Genomic DNA, 22,523 nt, shown 5'->3' with positions numbered 1-22,523 from the left:
GCTTTCCAATACCATGTCATTTAAATCTTTTATATGGACATCAACACATGTACTGACATATTCCATATACTTGTAACATTAATATCTTAACATTATCCAAGAATACACTACATGTTGTTGAATTGGGATCTTTGGTTCATATAGCTACATCCAACTGTTTGGCCCTTAGATTTTTTTTTTCATTTTTCACTGCAACTCACAGTAGGTCTATAACATCCCTTCTGAATGATTTTCAAATGGCTGTAGTTTGTTTCCAAAGAGAAACGGACAATAATTTTCATTGTTCAAATAAAAAGACCATTTGTAGGATAAAATAGCATAGGCCTATCATTTGCCTAACTCAGTTTAATTCATCTGAAAAACTATTACAACTTGATGCATTTTTATAAGACAAATGAGGGAGGTTTGTGGTGTTTCCCACCTTTGCCTGTACAGATGAACATATCAGGACTTAGCAGTAGGAAACTGATGGTTTTTTGAAATGAGGGCTGCAACTCAGAATTCTGCATGTGATAAAATGAAGCACACAAGTACCTGGGATGTAATGGGAAGGTGCTGTCCTTACCATTATCAGCTAATGAGAAACAGTTTTTAATAAGCTAATCAGTAAACCACCAGTGCCTGGATATCATCCACAGTAGACGTGTTTTCTCCATAGAAATTGACAGACACTGCAGAGACCACAGCTCTGTGTTGTTTTGTCCAAAGAGCCACTCAAGCAAGTTTGGGAACTTGACCAGGAGCATTGATCCCAGGATTACTATAACTGTGAGAAGTTGCTAAAATGGGAAAGTAAGGCTTCGTTTTGGCTTTTCTATACATCATCTTCATTTATTTTGAAGGAGAATACCCAGTGGAAAAGAGCAAAGAATGAGACAAAAATTGCTTAAAAAATGCAAAATCCACCCACGTACTTCATTTTATTTATCCTGGCTTACAGATGTCTACTTCAGTTACTTAGCTAACACCTGCTTTCAAGATACTTGTTTTAGGTACAGATGTTCCTGATACAAGTTATATTTTGACATTTTTAAAACAAAAATGGGCATCCGTTTAAAGTTAGTAGACTTAAAGATAGTAGATGTGGATAGTTTTAGTTCCCTCTGCAAAGAGCTCTCCTCTCTCCACAGAATCTACACAACAGGAGAAAGGCACCGCCCTGGTGAAACAAGATAAAACCCATGCAATCACACACTAAGAGGGCCTGTGTAAGGAAAGACTGAGCCAGAGATTTTATAGCCAGTAAAATCGAGTTTCACACTGTGTCAGGATGTAAGAGTGATAGCCATGCTGTTCTGTCACCCCAAGTGAGAAATCTACAGGATGACTTCTTCATAAACAAGGCTGGTGTGAAGACCAGAGTCATACCATGTCGTGGTGTGTGCCTGTGGGAGTGAGAGTAATTGAAAGATAAAAAGAGAACATCATAGGTGACGTCTCCATTCTGTGAGCAAACATTAGAAATCAAGAGAACATAAGCCAAAAGTTGTTGAAAGCTTTCAGTAAGTATTCATAGCCTTGATGGCAGCATTGGCATTGCTACTCTGGGGCTTTTATGTTTGTATTGTGATATAAAAGTTTAAGTAATTATGGGATGTCATAATTCAGTATTCTCCTGTGACTTGAAAACCAAGATTCCCGATTCAGGATTCTGGGTAAGGAGGCATAGATATGATAAAGGAGTTCAATGAAAACATTTTGGTCCTGTATCTGGGTGTTTAAAATGCACACACCAGCATGAGTTAAGGCACTATTCCAGCACATACACCTTACACACACACATACATGTACACTTGCACACATACAAGTACTAGCTTTGCCACTGAAAAGACCTAGGAAAAGTGAGTAGGTCATCTTCACCCAACATTGGTAATGTTGACATTACAGCATCCAACTCGAAGAAATTGGTGCTTCTTGGGGAAGTGCTTGAGACTCTGTGTCTGGGGGAAGCAGTGAACTTGGAGCAGCATCCTAGTGCTTACCTGAGTCCATTTGAGGCCAGCTTGGTTTACATAACTAGTACCAGGCCAGTCAGGGACACATGGTAAGGCCCTGTCTTGTGTGTGTGTGTGTGTCTAGGAGGGGGTGATGGAGGGAGGCATAACTTGGAACACCTTTAAAAAAGAAGTGTAATAAAGGTATATTAGTTATTTGTCTGAGTTTTTGTATATTTATGATATTTATCAGGCTTTTTCCAAGACGTTCATATTATTTTTCTTACAGAGATTCTCCCCTGCCCCACAAATTATACAAACTTCAGGCTCTACACCCTGTGTAGCCTTGGGTACCACATGGCAAAATAAGAGTCCTAAAGAAGCTAATGGAATGAATGTAGTAGAGAGAAGATATTTTAAAAGAAGATAGAAGCAAAACTTGAATCCTTGTAGGATTCAATGCTAGTGAGTTCCAGTCAACATAAGAATGTACTGATACACTTAGTGTATTCAAGGATAAGTAATTCCCATAGAATTTACCATAGTAACATTCAATAAATAGGGTCACTCTAAGAATTTTATGTCTAGCTAATTTGTCCAACAACTATAAAATAAGCAGAAGATCTTCTCAAGAATGAGAGTAGTCAAAAAATGAGGCAACTCCAACTGTCCTGTAAAGATTGCTGGTGACCTACTGAGTGTGAGGCTCTGGGTCCAGCCTCAGCACCCTAAGGTGGTGGTTTGACTAGTCACTGAAAGCTTGGGTATAGAGCCTGCAGTCAGTGGATTCCTGATGTGTGATTGGATCAAGTTACAAACAACAGAAGCATGACCAGGACTAATGATTACAGAGTATAATACAAGTGTTTTGACCCTTGACATTAATGCAAATAATTACAAATTAGGAATCTACACAAGACACTGATTCTGTGCCAAGCACTGTGCTTATCCTAATAATGAGCAACAAGAGATTCAGTCTTTGCCTTCAGAGGCTTGCGATCTATGATAAGCCAAAGGATTGTAGTACAGGAGTAGAGATCTGTGTTTTTCTGTCTAGTCCCCAGTCTCCACTTCTAAATATTAGTAGAACCCCTTCCAATGGGAATCTGCTCTCATTGGTTCAGGTGTAGGGGTGCACTCACCCATTACAGAGAGAACTCCACTCAGACCTCCCATCCCTCTGACCACAGTGGTAGTTTCAGGACTGGTCATTCCATCGCAGGTAGGCGAGTCCCCTGGAACTTTGCTAGTAGAATTGTTATAAAAACTGAACTGCACAGCAATGCTAATCTAATATGACCTTCAGAATCTCAGAGGTCATCTTGGCCATCACATAGAATGGACTAATTAAAAAGAGAAAGGGCTCTGGTCTTGCCAGTTAAGGAACTGGTAAGACATTCTATGCTTTTTAACTTAGTCGTGTTGGAATTGGTTTTCCTTATTTACAGTAGAAAGAAATTCATCAGGTCCTGGTGTTTAAAGTATTATGATGGGGAAAGGACAGAATAACCTAGGGGCACAGACAACTGAACCTATAGTTACCTTATGATTTTTACATGCATCTGACAGAGCTGCCAGTGTCTATTTATCTTAACCATTTATACTCAAACTTCTTATTCTTATTTCAAAGTTATTACTTAAAAAATAAATAGGAGATGGAAGGAAAGATAAGAGGAAGTCTGAGAAATCTAATTTTCTCATGGCACAAAGTTAAGGGTCAAACATAGCCTTAACATAATGGAATGTGATGCAGTGATGACTGTGAGTGATAAGACGTTATGCAGCAGTATGGTGAATTTCACAAATACAGTGTTGAATGAAAACACACAAAACGAACCTATTACTTCTCAAGTCCCAGTAGTGGTGCCCTTTAGGCAGAGGTAGAGGGAGGAAAGCAGAAGTGAGGGCTTCAGTAGTGATAGACATTGTTTTTCCATCTGGGTGCTAGTTACATGAAGTGGTGCTCGGTTCCTGAAAGGGTGTTAAGCCATGTCATTATATGTGATTTTCTGTATGTAGAATGTTTCAACACAGAAGATTTTAAAGGGAACATGCAGTTTGTGAACTGGTGGTGAAAAACCAATTACTTGAAGCTCCTCACTGTCTTCCATGCCATCCTAAGTTTCCTAGACACGTCATCTCAATTATATTCTAATGTAATATTTGTCACTTTGGCTGTGACATCGATACTCTTGTGTTTTTTACGTAAACTTGTCTTTCTTTTTCCCTTGTCCTGCTCCTGGCGCATAAACTTCACTAAGCGTTGACTGTAGTTGCTTTAGAGATTTGGATGCATGTTACATTTTCCCTGGACTTTGAACTTTTGTGATAAGAAAATGCATACTATCATTTCTGTAAAAATATTAAAATGATTAGATTTAGGAAAAAGCTGGTGGAGGGTTGGCAAGATGGCTGAAGGTTAGAGGTGCTTGCTGCTAAGTCTTCTCAACCGAGTCTGATCCCTGGAACTCACATGGCAGGAAGAGAGGACAACTGTCACCAATTGTCCTCTGCCCTCTACACACAGACGCATATATACAAAAACTTTAAAAAGAAACTTTTAAAAAGAAAACGAGCCGGGCAGTGGTGGCGCACGCCTTTAATCCCAGCACTCGGGAGGCAGAGGCAGGCGGATCTCTGTGAGTTCGAGGCCAGCCTGGGCTACCAAGTGAGTTCCAGGAAAAGGCGCAAAGCTACACAGAGAAACCCTGTCTCGAAAAACCAAAAAAAAAAGAAAAAGAAAAAAAAGAAAACGAAAGGACTGGAGAGATGGTCTAGTAGTTAAGAGCACTGGCTGCTCTTCCAGAGGACCTGGGTTCAGTTCCCAGCACCCACATGGTGACTCACGGCTGTCAGTTCCAGGGGGCCTGACACCCTTATACAGACAGACATGCAGGTAAAACACCATTGCACATAAATCAAAATCAATAAACATTTTTTAAAAAAGTTTAAAAAGAAAACAAAAACATAAAAACTGGTAGCATCAGATTGCCGGGAAGATTGCTGTGAGTTCTTTGACAGCCTGGTCTATACAGTGAGTTCAGCAGCAGCCTGGACTCCATAGTGAGATTGTCTCCAACGTTTGCATCTTCTTCAAGCTGGTCTGGTATCTTATGCATATATTCTACCATAGCCATAGAAAGAAAGAAACAGAGAAAGAAGAAAGGAAGGGAGAGGAGAGAGAGACAGACAGACAGACAGACAGACACACACACACACAGGAACACACCACAGAAAATCTAACTATGGCTCCCTTCAGTCAACTTAATGGTGGTCATGACTGTCGCTGATCTCAGTGGGATGCATTCATCTTGGAGTTGGTAGAGCACTTGCTGTTCCCACATTGTGAAGCATGATGAGCTCAGGGCAGACGGCTGAGAAACTGATTCCACAGTATGGTAAGGCACATATGTGGTGTGTTCTTGTATGGTAAGGAACACAGTTAAGATGCAATAACAGGATTGGCTCCAGTAAAAAGCAGAGGGCTGCAACTTCAAGTATTCTCATCCATCATCCATCCTTTCTACTTTTCAGAGTCTGATATTTCTCGTGCGAGACTGGAGTTTCCCATACGAGTTCTCCTATGGAGCTGATGGTGGCGCCAAGTTCTTGGAGAAACGACTCAAGGTTGGTTCGCTATTTAGGTGCCTGCCATTTCCCCAGAATAAGCTAGAGTGTCTCTGTTGAATGATCTCCTGAATACTCAGAGCCACAATTCCACTCACCCCCTGTAGTTTCTCTAATAAACAACCCAAGATGGATTTGTAATAAAATTTAGAATTGTGCTTTTAAGTTACTGTCGATGACTTTGATACAGATATTTCATAGGTGATATGTGAAACACTTCTTCCTCAAGGCAAAACTTTCACCTTGAAGACTCAAAACAGTTTAATACTGCAGTGTAAATGTCTAAATGTATTTCATTCTGCCTTTTCTGCAGACTGTTAAACACATGTCTAGAAGGGACTGGTGGTATTTAGGCTTGTATGAAATACCTAGCCATTCAGATGCCTTTTTAGAATTTAAGTATGGAGCTGGTTATTTGTTTATTTGTTTGCTTTTGTTTGTTTATTAGTGACAACTTCATACAAGCTAGGGTCACCTGGGAAGAGAGAATTTCATTTGAGAAAATTCCTCCATCAGACTGGCCTGTAGCTACGTGTGTGGGAGGGCCCAGCCTACTGTGGATGGTGCCCACCCTGGGCAGGTGGCTCTGGGTTGTATAAGACAGCAAACTGACCAAGCCACTAGGAGCAAGCCAGTGAGCAGCACCCCTCCATGGCCTCCGGGTTCCGACCTTGGGATCCTGGCCTGGCTTCCCTTGGCAACAGAATAGGAGGTGAAGCAGAAGCCACCTTTTCTTCCCCAAACTGCTTTCGGTCATGGTGTTATCACAGCCGTGGAAAGCGAACTATGACAGGAATTCGCCCCAGAGATTAGCCTGTGCTGTGATAGACCTGGCCATGTGGTTTTGAAGGAAAACAGAGGTTTGTAACTTGTGCTAATTGTACCATGCGTTTGCCACACTTAGTTATAGCTATATGGACAAATCCAACCCTTTCATCCCAGCCACATCATGCCATTTTACCATCATGGAAGCTGATAGGCAAAGCAAAGCCTTTGTTTCTGTCCCAAGAAAGTTCACCTTCAGAATGACTTTCCGCAGGTCTCAGGGAACCAGCACGAAGAACTACAGAATGTCAGAAAGCACATCCATTCCTGTTTTACCAACATTTCCTGTTTTCTCCTACCTCATCCTGGCTTGAAAGTAGCTACGAACCCGAACTTCGATGGAAAGCTGGAAGGTTTGTCTGCCTTGGACTGAGTTTGCTAGCGTTGCCTATCTGAGGGCGCCTGCGGCTGCTGACTGAGTTTGCTAGTGGCGCCTATCTGAGGGCGCCTGCGGCTGCTGCCTTAGCTTCTGCACTAATGAAAGGCACATGGCACAGTCCTGCTCAGGAAGTGGGCTCGGGCTTGGCGCTGCAGCTTCCCGTGAGTCAGCTGACACACGGGACCCAAACCCTGCGTCTACCAGCAGCAGGCAGCAGTCCCCCTCTCACCTCTGTGCTCTGAAAAGTGCTTGTGTATGCTTGCTTTCCCTCATTATAGTAATCAAAATGGGAAAGGGTCTATAGTTTTGGAATATTGCGTTTGTTGAAATACATAGTTTGGGACTAAAAGCAAACAGTGCATTCAGTACTGAACCCAGGCTCTTTAAAACAGCTACTGGAGAATTTAACACATTATAAAGAAGTCACTAAAAAGTAAAGTTCTCTCCACATAAGAACAAGTTTCTTTAAAGCAGAAGAATAGACACTGTTTTCAGCTGGTATCCTCTCGTGGCATGTAGTTTGTACTAACAGAGTTGACTCCTGTTTGAAAAGACACAGTAGTGGAGGGAGGTCTTCAGAAGCTCCCATCACTGAGAGCAGAAAAGCTCTCTCTGTAGACTTTTGCTCTCTAGTTAATTCAAGGTGGTTCAAGGCAGTTTTGACTTTTTACTTGTGAGCCTACCACTGAATATACCATGGAATTCACATTTTCTTGTCTAATTTATTATGGCTTTTTTTTTTTTTTGCATCGTGCCAGGGGTGAAACAGTGACATTACAAATTTTTTTCAGCACAATTATTGCCAAGGGGATTTTCAATTACATTTAAAAATGACAACATATCTTGTATCCAGTTTTTAGAAACTAGCAGAATTGACCAGCAAAAGTACTTTCCCTTGTGTCCATGGAATTACCTGACACCTTTATCTTTAACATTGGCAGTTGATAGAGTAAGCAGAATTCTAAATTCCTCAGCCACCAGCATTGCGTTTATACTTCAGAATCATCCTCTGTTCTCCTTTTTACAGCAGCAGATGGCAGTGGGCACATGGCATTGGCATGTGGATGCCAGAAGCCTGTGATCTCACTGTTGCCTCTGAACTCTAACCCACTAGTGGACAGACGCACAGCCTGCTCATGATTATGAAATTACTAATGGCCTCAGTGTGTCTTGAATACATTACACAAAGAGCGGGCTTCCATAAAGCCTCTCTTTCTTCTCTGGAGTTGGGAGCTATAAACAGGAGGGGGACGCTGAACAAGAGTTCCTTATGAAGGAGGCGGCCCGCTGGCAGGCAGCTGCAGCTCATCGCCTAGGGCAGTTCGCAGTGCCCCCCCCCCCCCCCCCCCCCCCCCCCCCGCTCAGGAAGGGTTAGGAAAAACCACACAGACACATGCCTGCTTTGTAAGAATTTGTTCCCCATCCAGTTGTCCACATGTCCACAAAGACGTCGGTCTAGGTAGCTGACCACAACCATCTGTCAGCTCAGAGTTTGCAAAGTAGCTAGTCCCAGGAGAAAGTGCAATGAAAACTGGCTTCGGCTGCCCTCAACGTTCTGTTTTCATGAGGCTTGTATACCTTACAGGACTGCTGCTAAATCTACCTTGTGTATAGAGACATCCTACTTTTTCTCAGTGTCTTCTTTGGCAGCTTTGAAAATCTGTTATCTACAGTACTTTTCCATCCAACACTACATTTTTTTTCCTTTTATTGAAAATAGATTTTTTTTTCTCCCATAATATATCCTGATTATGGTTTCCCCTCCCTCTATTCCTCCCAACTGCTCCCCACCTCCCCTCCCATATGGATCCACTCCCTTTCTGTCTCTCATAGAAAATAAACAGGCTTCTGTGGGATGATAATAAAATTAAATAAGATAAAACAAAAACTAACCCATCAGAAATGGACAAGACAAATAGAAGGAAAAGAGCCCAAGAGAAGGTACAAGAAACAGACCCACTCGTTCCCACACTCAGGAATCTCATAATATGTACACACAGGAACTGTAGAGTAAAAAGAAAGAAGAAAAAATAAAATCATGTTTCAAAAAGGAAGAGCACGGACGTGCCATTATGAGACAAGGAACCTCCAAAGATGCCCTTCAGTTCATTTTCTGTTGGCCATTAACTGCTGGGCATGCAGTTTGCCCCTAAGAGGAGTTTGTCTCCCCAGTGAGACTCCCTTGGAAGAGACTACATTTTTATTTCCACAAACTTTGCATCTCCATCACACTAGCACATCTTGTCAAGACGCCATTGAAGATAAAGAGTTTATGGCTGGGTTGGCAACGTGCAGAGAGTACTTCCCGTACCAAACGCTAACATGTAGTGGGAAAGCTCTATGGAAGCCATTCTGACTTCTTCCTGTTCAGTGTGTCGTGCAGGTAGTCTTCAGCAGTGTGGCCTTGATGTCAACTTGTGGAGAGCAACCTGTTGTCTTGGCAACAGCCCGAGTCGTTTGGGGGTTTTCGTGGGACCCTTTTGGCCAACCATTCAATTAGATGTAACCCAGTCCAGTACTGGAAGCGTCATTTGGTGATGAGAGACGTACAGTTGTGGTTCTGTCTCTCCCATTGTTTGGCGGTTTCATTTAGCTCTCCTTCATATGTGTGTGTATTTTGGTAAGCTTCCCCTGTATTAGGTTTCCACACTACCCTTCAAATGGCTCTTAATTTTAGCTGTCTCTCCCTCTATTCCCTCGTCTCCCTCTTCCTTCCCCCTTTCCACTCGATCTTCCCATTCCAGTCTCCCACCTTCCTATCTGTAACTATCTGTTCTCTTTCCCTGTCCTAGGGAGATCTATTTGTTCCCCCAGTACCTTACTCTGTGCCCAACCTCTGACTTTCTATGAACTGCAGCTAGGTTAGCATTTGACCTAACAGCTAATATCCATATACCACATTTGTCTTTCTGGGTCTGTGTGCTACCTCACTCCGGAGGATTTTTTCTAGTTCCATCCATTTACCTACAAATTTCATGATTTCTTTTTTTTTAAATGGCTAAGTAATACACCATTGTGTAAATGTATCACATTTTTAAAATCCATTCTTCTGTTGAAGGACATCTAGATTGTTTCCAGTTTCTGGCTATTATGAATAGAGCAGCAATAAACACACAAACCCTGAATGTTATAACTCAATGACTTTTATCCTGGATGTCATATGAGGTAGCCCTGGTATTCTTCAGAGGGCTCGCATGGGAGTGATTGTCTCTAGCAAAGAAATGTGTGCTGGATGCAAACAACTGTGAAAACTTTGTTCTTTGGTGGTAGGTTCTCATGTGCTATTTCATAGGCAGAAATAACTTTCTAACTCATCATCAACACTAATAATTTTCCCACTGTCCTACAAAGCATTGCAATTATTACCATCTTTAATAGCACCAGAAATAAAAGTCTTTCCAGTGTTCTTTAAAATGTTATGATTAATTTAATTGCTATTAATGAAGGAACTTCCCATACTGGAAACCAGAGGTCAAAAGTGTTGAGTCGTGTTCATTCACACTACATTCAACTAGCTTTTACTGAATTGAATACCCCCGCTAGCATAGTAAATAGTCTTTTAATTAGCAGGGAGTTATATAGAACAATCAGGTAACCACAGCATACACTGTGGGGCAGCTTCCTTAGCAGCAGTTATCAGAGTCAAATGCTAGACAATTATATTTTTAAAGAAATGGTATTTCTAATGACTTGGCAGGTAATCTTGAGGAGTTACTGTCCTTTGTTAGTTTATACCCTAAATCCTATACTGGCGCTCCTACTCTATAGAGTTATTTATAAAGCATACATTGTATGGAGTAATTATTTGGTAACTAATGTAACTACCACGTTGGCCCAGCTCCTGGATTCCCAAGAAGTTTTTGCTCTCTTGAGGCAAAACTTAGTGAAGAAATTATGACAATACAACATGACCTTGAGTGTTCATCCACCTACACATCTACTGAACACTCATAGGGCCCTCTGGAAACTGATCAGAACTTGTCTGACCATGTCCCAGACTGTGAATTTACTGTGGTCAAATAATACTATTATTAATATATTGTTATTTCCTGGACCCATCATTAGAATGGTTAACAATGGTTCCACAGAAAGCAGAGATGTCTAACACTATCTTCAGAGCACATTATGCCCAAATATGCTGGTTGCTTTAATAATAGTTACCTTTCTGATTTAGTAGACCTATATATATTTCCATTCCATTCCAATTTCATAAGAAAAAGTTTGGGTAGAAGTGTGTGTGTGTGTGTGTGTGTGTGTGTGTGTGTGTGTGTTAAGGTGGTTTTATAAGGAAAACACTTTATTATATAGACGTTTAGGAAGAACTGATATAGTCTAGATATATTGTCGTAATCATTTACTTAGAAACCAAGTCATACCTCTTATACATAGTATGCACATTTTCCCATGTATTTAAAATGACTTACAAAGATATCCATGTGTAGAACTCACCTCACCATCTACAGTCTGTAGTTTTAGTAAGTGTGTGCATTGCGCTTGCGCTCACAGCTAAGAATGGGTAAATAACAGAGACTACTGCTGATCTGTTTTAAGGCCTGACTGGCCTCTTCTTGCTGTGTTATTTTGTGCTGCTGAATTCTGCCACTGAAACTATAGAGTTTGTCACCACAGTTTACCCAGCTTTCAATACTTACAAGGCAGGCACAGGAAACACAGGAGAATTTGGAGGCAATACCTTACAAGCCATGAATTACCTGTCCCCTACATTTTCGTTACAGATGTAGTCTCAGCTGAGTGATGGCACATGCTTGTAAACCCAGCAATTAGGAGGTAGAAAGAGGAGTTCAAGGCCAGACTTGACTACATAACAAGTTGGAGGCCAGCCTGGGCTATTTACAATCATGTATGTGCCCTTCACTGACATCCCAAGTAGATGTGGTAGCACACATCTATAACCTGAGCATTTAGGAGGCAGAGACAGGAGGATCCCTACAAATTAGAGACCTATATAGTGAGACGCTGGGATATAGCATGATCTTATTATTATCATGGTCTTATTATTAACCAGGGCAGACATGAATGACTGGACTCAAATAATCCTGAGTCAGCCCCACAAGTATTTGGAACTATAGGTGCACACCACCACACCCAGCTTCCCAATTTTTGAGCCTATATACATAACCATAAGTAAGACCCAAGGGTCCCAGACTACATGAAATGCTTACATAAATGGGCTGTAATACTGGGAGGTGGTGGCACACACCTTTAATCCCAGCACTTCAGAGGCAGAGGCAGAGGCAGGTGAATCTCTGAGTTCAAGGCCAGCCTGGTCTACAGAAGTGAGTTCCAGGCCACCCTGGGCTACTCAGAGAAATCCTGTCTCAAAAATACAAAAAAAGAGTGGGTGGGGGAGCTATAAAATGTGTTTAACATTTAATGTTACGAAATACTTTATAGGTGTAAGACATGTGAGTGGAGCTGAGAGCCAAGCGTGGACATGTGTCAGAAGAATCACTCCCGATAGTTTGGAGTGGCTAAGCACAGGAGAGTGAGTGGTAGCATTTCCACTGAGGCCAGGGAAATGGAGGCAGTTGAAGGAGGTTTTATTCTGTGGCATGGAGGATTGGACTGGATTTTTAAAATAATGGTGAGTTTGCTTTCAATTGTAGAAATAGATGACGAATTCATCAAAAACTTGAAAATACTGATTCCGTGGCTCCTTAGTCCTGAGAGCCTAGATATTAAAGAGATCAATGGGAATAAAATCACCTGCCGAGGTCTGCTGGAGTATTTCAAGGTATCGTTCCCATTTCTATACCTCTCGTGAGTACTTCCCTTTGACGTGCCCTGGAGTATGAGTCCTTCACATAAAAATTCTGTGGGGCAAATGCATAAGGTGCCCATTAAAAAGGCTTTGGAAAACTATGACACACCTAAGAGAAGTCACTTTCTGAGGAAATAAAATCTTTTTTGAGGAAACTCATTGTAAGTAAATTTACCATCTATTTTTAACTCGAGGGAACTATACTTTGAAATAAAAATATATCAGAGTTGAACAAACCTTTATGGGAGTGTTCACAGAGTCCCCTCATACTGAATTTCACCTTTAAGATTATCTGAAGGCAACTATATTTTCTTCCTGAAAAATAATTCTTCCAAACTGCTATCTGCACCAAAGGCATTTTTAGTAGAATTACTTTAAATTTGTATTTACCTCTTGACTTTACTAACACCAAATGCCCTTTGCCAACATGAATATCTAATGAAGAAATTAACCTGATTTGTCAAGTGCTTCAAGATTAAATATCAATTTTTAAAGTTGGTATTTCACCATCTGAAATGCCTTTTTATGTGACCTCTTTTCCTTTGTCACTCTCAACAGTGGCTGTATGTGACTTTCTAGTCTAACACTGTAGATGTGCTTACGGTGTGGATTCGTTATCCCTGCACAGATCGGGTCCATACAGCTTATGTATCATCAGGGTACAGACTCACTGTGAAAAGGAGGCTACTCCATCAGAGGGACTTGAGCAAGCTTTTAAGGGAGATGACTTTTCCTGAAGAAGGGCAGCATTGGCATGTGGCTATGTATGAAAAGAGCATTTCAGAAAGAGGGAACAGCATTAGCTAAAAAAGCAAAGAAAGAAATAATAGTTCCTGAAAATATTTAGTTGTCAAGACCCTAAAATACAGGTTAACATAAGAAATGTTGAATGAAATTGCTTGACTGAGTCTTTTTCCTGTTTGGTTTTGTTTTAGGCGTACATAAAGATCTATCAAGGTGAAGAATTACCACACCCTAAGTCCATGTTACAGGTGTGTACTCATCAGGAGGCATGATGTTTAAGCTTGTTTGTCTCTGAGGCCACGTTTTCCTGCCATAGTCACCTAAAGATCACTTGCCTTACCCATGTGTCTATCTGAACGTCCCACACGAGCACGCCAGTGTTACTTAGGTTGAGATCCACTTTGCCCCAAAGACTTTCCCTCCTCCTTGTACGGACTCTGCTTAGAAACACACTCCTCCTGTTCTGGCTGGTGTACTGCCCCCACCACATTCACAGGAGATAGTAGGACTAGGGTACTCTTCAGAGGAAGGTCATCCAAATGACATTTCACTGGAGCATTGTGGCTTACCGAGTAAACACCTAGGTTCTGTACATCGTAAAAGTTAATCATTTAAACATGCAGTAGAAACACCTCTGATTCCTTGATGGCTGGTCCTGGCACATTTCTTGCATGTGATGCTGATACAGACGACTCCGCTGTACATTAACACGTATACTTTGTCCCAAGGCCACAGCAGAAGCTAACAATTTAGCAGCTGTCGCAACTGCCAAGGACACATACAACAAGAAGATGGAGGAGGTAAGCATTCAGGATTTTGAAAAAAATTCAGTATTTCTTCTTTGAACCCATTCTCTAATGTCGCACCACACTGCGTGCATATGCAAAGAGGTGACTTGAATGTCACTTTGCTCAGTATGTATGTATCACATGTCTTGTGTCCCTAAGATACTTTAAAAACAGAACATTACAGAGTGGGCATGGGAAGCTGAGGCAGAAGAATTGCCATGAAGGTGAAGTGAGTGTACTAAGTTTAAGCCTAGCCTGGGGTACAGTGAAATGAAACCCTGTGTCAAAAAATTACACACACAATGCACTTTTACAGGCATTTAAAAATTAGTTCTCTACTAACAAAATATTCTTACTCATGTTTTATTTGGCCAGATCGCCCCACTGGAAGATTTAGTGGCTAAAAACATATGCTACTCTCTCCACTGTGCACATTTGATTCTATAATCTTATTATTTCTCTTAAAACTTGTTAAAAAAAAAACAAACCAAAAATCAAGCCTCAGGAGCCAGTATTCTTCATTTTAGTTTTAACTAATGTAAGAAGTATCATTTTCCCCTAAAAAGTGTTGTAAGATCAAAGCTACATCTAAAATTGATGGACTCTTACAATCAAGAGGAGTTTGGTATAAAATTAAAGAATAACCAGTTGTATTACCAATATTAAAACTATAGCCAAAGTTAAGGACATAGTTAGCTGGAAATTGCTTTGTAACTGTCTGTGTGTGGTGATTGAGAGGCACACACATGTATGTTGAGTGTGGGATTTAGGAGATGAATACATGCACTTGAGGGTGGTGATTGGGAGGTGCACACATGCACATGAGTGTGGGATTTAGGAGATGCACACATGCATGTGAGGGTGGTGATTGGGAGATGCACACATGCACCTGAGGTGGGATTTAGGAGATGCACACATGCATGTGTGTAGGAATTGGGAAGTGCACACATGCACGTGTGTGGGAATTGGGAAGCACACACATACACGTTAAGGCCAGTGGAAGCTGTTGAGTGATTTCCTCTATTACTAACTACCTTGTTCCTTTAAGAGAGGCTCTCACACTGCAGGAGAAGCTAAGCTGGCTGGCCAGTGAGCTTCTAGGATCTTCCTATCTCCAGCCCGAAGTGCTGGAGTATAGGCCCGTGCAGCTGTGCCCAGCCCGCAATGCTGGAGTATAGGCCCGTGCAGCTGTGCCCAGCCCTCAGTGCTGGAGTATAGGCCTGTGCAGCTGTGCCCAGCCCACAGTGCTGGAGTATAGGCCTGTGCAGCTGTGCCCAGCCCTCAGTGCTGGAGTATAGGCCTGTGCGGCTGTGCCCAGCCCACAGTGCTGGAGTATAGGCCCGTGCAGCTGTGCCCAGCCCTCAATGCTGGAGTATAGGCCTGTGCAGCTGTGCCCAGTCCACAGTGCTGGAGTATAGGCCTGTGCAGCTGTGCCCAGCTGTTTCACATGGTGTTGGAATTTGAGCTCAGATCCTCATGCTTGCATAAGCAATTACTTCTGCCCACTGAGCCATCTCCCCAGCCTACCTCGTAACTTTTTAAAAACTTGAAAATACAGTTCAAGAACTTTCTATGTGCTTCTATTACTCTAGGAAACATCCAGTTGGCTCCATTCAAAGTAAACAGTGAAAGAGCTAAGGAAAATATACTTCATGGTTCAAGAGTTTTATAGTACTGATTATTATTTTAGATTAAACTTCACTGCTCAAAATTACTTAAGTATAACTTGACTTCTGAAAGAACTGCATTATTTCTGTGTTTTCTCGGCTTTGTATTCATTCTGTGAACAAACAGTTGGCAATTATGTGGGTCATGTCTTTTTTATCTTTGATAATTTGTTAAGTCAAAGATACTATTTCCTGTGTCTTAGAAGAGGGGCTGGGCATGGTGGCACCTTTAATGCCAGACCGAGGACACAGAAGTAGGTGGATCACTGTGAGTTTGAGGCTAACCTGTTTACAGAGCAAGTTCCATGCCAGGGTTTCGATAAAACATCCCTGTAGAGAGACAGAAGAGGATTAAGAATGGCTTTATTAGCTGGGTAGTGATGGTGCACGCCTTTAATCCCAGCACTTGGGAGGCAGAGGCAGGTGGATCTAACTGTGAGTTCAAGGCCAGCCTGGGCTACAGAGTGAGTTCCAGGACAGCCAGGGCTTCACAGAGAAACCCTGTCATGAAAAACAAAACAACACCGGGCGGTGGTGGCGCACGCCTTTAATCCCAGCACTTGGGAGGCAGAGGCAGGCTGATCTTTGTGAGTTCAAGGCCAGCCTGGGCTACCAAGTGAGTTCCAGGAAAGGCGCAAAGCTACACAAAGAAACCCTGTCTTGAAAAACCAAAAAAAAAAAAAAAAAAAAAAAAAAGAAAAACAAAACAACAACAAAAAGCAAAACAAAAACCCCAAATCAAACCAAACCAAACCAAAGCCTTTGTAAGGCATTATACCAGCCCCCTTTTCTAGTGCCGCCTCGTGGAATGGGGACAGTCTGGACTGACGACACAAGTGCAGCCTTCCTTCTGTCACTGACAGAAAACGCAGCAAGGAACTTTGTCAGGCACACATCACTGTGTACTTACATAAACCTACGTGTTTTAGGTCAGTCACTCAACTTGTCTTCTTGATATAATAAAAAACATAAACGTAAGAGGTATGAGGTTATAGCTAGCATAACACAGAATACTGCTACAGTGAACTTTTAATAAGTAGAAATCAGCTCTAAAATAATGATGGAAGGTACAGTGTGGTAAACAGTCATTTATTATGACAATCTCTGTACTGCATGTAACTGTATACGTTGTATGTAAACGACCACTGTTTACTAGGTCGTCCACACTGACTGGACCGTAACTGACCAGTTAGTTCTGTTCTGGCTGCAGTGTCCCTGGGTGATGGAAATGAAGTCTGTCACTGGGTTCATCGTTCTTATGCAGCATTCCAGTGTGCTCCAGTGAAAACTGTGGATACAGTTGTTTATCTCCTCCCTATCACATAAACAAATACTTCTCTCTCTGACACAGATTTGTGGTGGTGACAAACCATTCCTTGCCCCTAATGACCTGCAGACCAAGCACCTGCAGCTAAAAGAAGAATCTGTGAAGTTATTCCGAGGGGTGAAGAAGATGGGCGGGGAAGAATTCAGCCGGCGTTACCTGCAGCAGTTGGAGAGTGAGATAGATGAACTTTACATCCAGTACATTAAGCACAATGACAGCAAAAATATCTTCCACGCAGCTCGCACCCCAGCCACACTGTTTGTGGTCATCTTCATCACATATGTGATTGCTGGTGTGACTGGCTTCATTGGCTTGGACATCATAGCTAGTCTGTGCAACATGGTCATGGGACTGACTCTAATCACCCTGTGCACCTGGGCATACATCCGCTACTCTGGGGAGTACCGAGAGCTGGGGGCCGTCATTGACCAGGTAGCTGCGGCCTTGTGGGACCAGGTAAGAGTTCTTTTATTTTCCTCAGTTAAATTCTGCACACACTGTGTAGTCAGCGTTCACTTCAGTATCAGAAATACACGGTAAACATGACTTAGGCCAGCTCTTTAAAACTTTACAACATGGCAAGATATGAACAACTGACATGCTAGTATTTAAAACATATGTGGATAAACGGCATTTTTACTTTCTATTTCTACAATGTTAATAGTGTTAGAAGTATGAGAAACAGTTACTTAGCTGCTTGTGACCCTGTGTTGAACATAACCTAGTACTTGACTGACACTGGCTTTGTGAGGGCATACATGACCTACTGTCACTGGTGATCAAATTCCTCTCATTAGTATCACATTTGATTTGATCTAGACTTTTGCAGCAAGCCACAGCGTGAGCCAGTGGTCATGAACTAGCTGCTTGTGCATCAGTTAGCTTCAGCTGAGGGAGTCAAGGCCACCATGACAACTTAGTAGCTTACTCTTCCAGAAGTCTCTTTATTACTTATTGAGAATTTAGGGACATTGAAGATCTCCATACAATTTTATATTTTATGCTCTTGAACATTTGTGGTCTAGAGGTAGCTAATAGTAGCACCACCCCCACCCAGCATGAAGAGCACACTGTCTGTACTCCACAATAGAATGTTAGCTCAGGAGCTGTGTGCCTTGAGGAATCAAGCTGAAATGAACTGATGAGAGCACATGGGGAGTGAATGCAGCTCATCTGGATTCCAAGCTACTCAGTATCTCAAAGTCTCCACGCACACGAAGCTAAAGACAGGTATCTGTGTAAACTTCAAAACCCTCCTAGAACACAATGGTAAAACCTATCAGAAATACAGAACTGGTTCTTTAAAGTATTTTTGTAAACTATGGAATCTAAACTGATAAATCTTCAGGAGTATTTGTCTTAATGCTCACAATTGATATTGCAGATGAAGTTGAAAATTATGTTATTAAACAAAATATAACTCTTCCTTTTAAAATTCCCTCTGCTACAGGGAAGCACAAATGAGGTAAGTTAACATTTTTAACTAAGATATATATTTGTAAATGTAATGTGATGTTCCTATTTACAACTACTAGGTATTATAGAATATCTTAAAAAATACTTCTCTAAAATATAAGTTTATATGAATTTTTAACATATTCCAAATATTATGTAGGATTTCATTTGCACAGAAGTGTCATTAAAGAGTGCTTGATTTAGTTTCTATGTAGAGGATTTCGTGGTTTAAGCTCCAATGTTGCATTATTTGATTTCCCCATTGTGGTCAAATACTGGACAAGAGGAAGCATGCAGGAGCGAAGGGTTAATTGGCTCAGTTGAAGAGGAGATCGTAGCAGAGAAGGCATGGTGGCAGAAGTCTGAGGCAGCTGCAGGCAGGGAGCAGAGAAAGATGGACACTGGTGCTCAGCATCTTTCTCTTTTTGAATTCCCTCTGGGACCACAGCCCACGAGCTAGATAGTTTTGCCCATACCGAGGGTGGGTCTTCTCTGCCTAGTTAATCTTTCTGAAAACAACCTCATAGAAATACCCAGAGATGTTTCCATAGGGATCCAAATTCCCTAAGGTTGACAAAGAAGACCGATCATGGCGGTGTCCTTTGCTCTTCTGCAGTGAAGCCCGCGGTCTACAATCTGAGTAAATGGTCACAGAGGGTATTCAGATGCAGCTGCCACCGTAAGGACTTTGGCTTCGGGCTGACAGTACTCAGCCCACTTTAAGAGGGCTCCATCACAGGATGCACCCATGCTTTCTTTGCACACCTCAAACCTGGCCTGTGAACTAGCATTCCTTCCTCCTTTCCATGTGCACATGGAAAGAAGCTGAGCTTCCAGAAAGAAACAGTTACACTAAGAAAAAGTATGTCTATACGAGTGGTAGATCATTTTCTTCAAAGCTAATCTCAGTTTCTACTTGACTCTATAAATGAATTATGTCCTTTAATCAAATGCCAGTGGAACATTTAATATTTTAAAGTCAACAACAGCTACTTTGTGTAAAAGTAAATAAACTCACTAGAAAAACAAAACAAATTTCAACTTTGTACATAAAACCTTGGGTGGGGGGACCTAAGGCTTGAAGAGAACTGGAATTAAACCCAGTCTACCAGGAGCAGAACGTGACAGACTAGGATGATATCACACTGTACTGACCACATTTACAGAACTGAACACGGCACCATCCGCACTTAGTGTTCAGCTCTAGGGGCTAGAGAGACGGCTCAGTGGTTAAGAGCAGGGGCTGCTCTTCCAGAGGTCCTGAGTTCAATTCCCAGCATTCACATGGCAGCTCACAATCGTCTATAACTGTAGTCCCATGGGACCCAGTGCCCTCTTCTGATAGAAAGACATACATGATGACAAAGCATCATATACATAAAATACATTAATAAATTTTAAAAAAGAAAACAGCTATATAGAATCACAAATGAAAAACTTCTTGAGAATAGCTATGTAAATATTAAGCTATTACCCAGTTCTTAAAAATATTCAAAAACAACAGACTCCAGAAAGAGTTAGAATTGAGTGTTCGGTATCAGTATGTGACAGTCGGGGGGATAGGTCTCACACCCTAGCCAAGAGGAAAAACTAAGGTACTTAGGACTACCCAAAAATGTGCAGTTTGGAAAAATAGGATTTCTGGGTATAGTGGCACGTGCCCGTAATCCCAGCACTCAGCAGGTGGAGGAGGCAGGATAATAAATTTGAAGCTAACCTGCATCACATGGTGAAACCCAACCTTAAGAAAACCCCTAAAATTCTTTTGATTCAAATACCATTAAACTAATACAAGGAATAATCAGAGGAGGTCATTTCAGTGAGGAAAGGCTTCCTGAAGTGTTTCTGAACAAGGTTCTGTGCAGTCAGAACTAGCAGTGGGAATACGGCAGGCAGAATGTGTGAATAAGGGAGCCCAGCTTGGGGAAGGAGCAATACCCTTTAGCTGACCCAGCACACACACAAGAATGGAAAGGTAGCCCGTTCTGAAAATAGATTCACAGCAGGAAGTTACAGGTCTAAGTTGTCTAAAACTGGCAATATTCACAATGTGAGATGTCCACATAACCCTGGGACATGGAAAACGATCGGACTGGGAGACAATATTCTAAGAGATGTTTAAGATCTTTAAAGTGCAGTCAGAGAGTAAAAACTTCGGAAGATCAACCAGTAGCACATGCCAGAGAACTGAAACTACTTTACATTTTAAGATAGTATTGATCTGTTTGTTTTATGTGTGTGAGTGTTTCAGCTGCACATAAGGCTGTGTACCATGTGCATGCAGTACCTAGTGGAGGCCAGAAGAGGGTGTCAGATCCCTTAGGACTGGAGTTACAGGTAGTTGTGAACCACCATATAGACACTGGGAATTGAACCCAAGTCCTCTGGAAGATGAACTAGTGCTCTAACCTGCTAAGCCATCTCTCCAACCCCTGCTAGTTTGTGTTTGATAGAAGATAATGATGTAAAGAACATTAATTCAGGACTGAGAAGATGGCTCAGTAGGTAAACCTTTTGCCACCCAAGAGTAAGGACCCAAGTTCAAGTCTCCAATAGCCACTTAAATGTCAAGTGGATGTGGTGATCCACCTATAATCCCTATGCTTAGAAGGTAGAGATGGGATTCTCTGGACAAGCTTGCTAGGTAAACTAGCCAAATTGGGTGAGAGACCCTGCCTCATATATAATGTGGAGAGCAATAGAGGAAGACACCAACAACTTCTGGCCTCCACCCACATCCACACATGCATGCACACCATATACAAAAATGTATTTAAAATGTGACTTCAGCATGCTGTATTTTATAGAGTACTATAAGCTAAAAAGGGAAAAAGTTATACCTGTGTGCTTAATGTTTTATACCCGACTCTTATATTCCAGGCTTTATACAAGCTTTACAGTGCAGCAGCAACCCACAGACACCTGTATCATCAAGCTTTTCCTGCACCCAAGTCAGAGCCTACTGAACAACCAGAAAAGAAGAAAATTTAAGTCAGTAAAAACAAATGCAGGTGCATGACCATTTGTCACTTAACTATCAGAGCTTTTGTTTCCATGCAAACATTCAAAGTGCTTCCTTCAGAACAGAGTGAAAGCCAAACGCTTGAGAACTCGAGCAGTCCAATTCTTTCCTCCAGTGATTAATAAGCAGATGTATGTATGTATGCATGGGTCTTGGTTAATATGTGCAGTTTCCTGATTTTCGTCTTTAAATACGCTGTTATCATTTCAGGTATTTGTAAACTGGAGGACAGTAGAGGTGTTCTCCTTGACTTCACTAAGTTCTACTACTGGGTTGTAATTAAATATTGTGTGACACCACTCCAGGTTTGGATATGCTCATTTAATTTCTATAGGAAATTTATTTTGCGTAGCTATTTGTTAAAGCACAGCATAACTCAGCAGGCTTGATTTAATCTATATAATCTTATACATACAACAGGCTCTTATCTTGAAATATATTTAAGAGCTTAAAAGTTGCTTTACCAAAATGATACATTGTTTCTTTTTATATTTATGACTTAATATAGAATGTAAATCTCTTGATTAAAAATGCACAGAAGTTGTTTTGTACGTGTGTTTGCGTTTCACTGCTCTGTATAGTTTTTCATTTGGTACACCAGAAATGTATTCTCATAGGTTTATTCTTTTAACATGTGAACTATTAAACTTTACCCTGGTTCCTAACGTTAAAACAAATGCTTACTGACTCTACAACTATTTGGGAGGTGCTGCTGTGGCATGAAGGGCTTATCCTACTGTAATTCAAGATGCATTTTCTTTCTGATACCATTTCAAGAGGAGAGTGGGTGTTCAGGGTGGCATGACCATACACTATTTCTGATACCATTTCAAACTTAAGAAACACAAGCTAATTGTATTAGGTACTTTCTAGTTACTTGATTTAAAAAAAAGTTTAATTTTATTGCTTTATTTTTCTGGACAAAATTTTGCTGTGCAGCTTAGGCTGGCCTTCAACTTGTGATCCTCCTGCC

The 22,523-nt window shown here is 41.4% G+C and overlaps 1 protein-coding gene across 2 annotated transcripts in view; it reads left to right on the top strand.

Moving 5' to 3' along the window:
- Window positions 1-22,215, top strand: part of Atl1 (atlastin GTPase 1) — an 80,096-nt gene extending 57,881 nt beyond the window's left edge. The window contains exons 8-15 of one of the 2 annotated variants that reach the window (XM_052739662.1): window positions 5,469-5,561; window positions 6,601-6,739; window positions 12,393-12,520; window positions 13,483-13,539; window positions 14,020-14,091; window positions 17,098-17,529; window positions 18,524-18,538; window positions 21,409-22,215. In XM_052739662.1, coding sequence (XP_052595622.1) covers window positions 5,469-5,561; window positions 6,601-6,739; window positions 12,393-12,520; window positions 13,483-13,539; window positions 14,020-14,091; window positions 17,098-17,529; window positions 18,524-18,538; window positions 21,409-21,519 — 1,047 coding nt within the window. In that variant the 3' untranslated portion in view covers window positions 21,520-22,215. The remainder of the gene's footprint in view (window positions 1-5,468; window positions 5,562-6,600; window positions 6,740-12,392; window positions 12,521-13,482; window positions 13,540-14,019; window positions 14,092-17,097; window positions 17,530-18,523; window positions 18,539-21,408) is intronic. The other variant, XM_052739663.1, reaches the window with a different exon arrangement.
- The last annotated feature ends 308 nt before the right edge of the window (window positions 22,216-22,523 follow it).

The sequence above is a fragment of the Peromyscus californicus genome, unplaced genomic scaffold, assembly GCF_007827085.1.
Source record: "Peromyscus californicus insignis strain IS unplaced genomic scaffold, ASM782708v3 Scaffold_15__1_contigs__length_86483966, whole genome shotgun sequence".
Taxonomy (NCBI): domain Eukaryota; kingdom Metazoa; phylum Chordata; class Mammalia; order Rodentia; family Cricetidae; genus Peromyscus; species Peromyscus californicus.
Note: the sequence above shows the minus strand (reverse complement) of the source record. Positions and strands in the feature narration are given on the sequence as shown.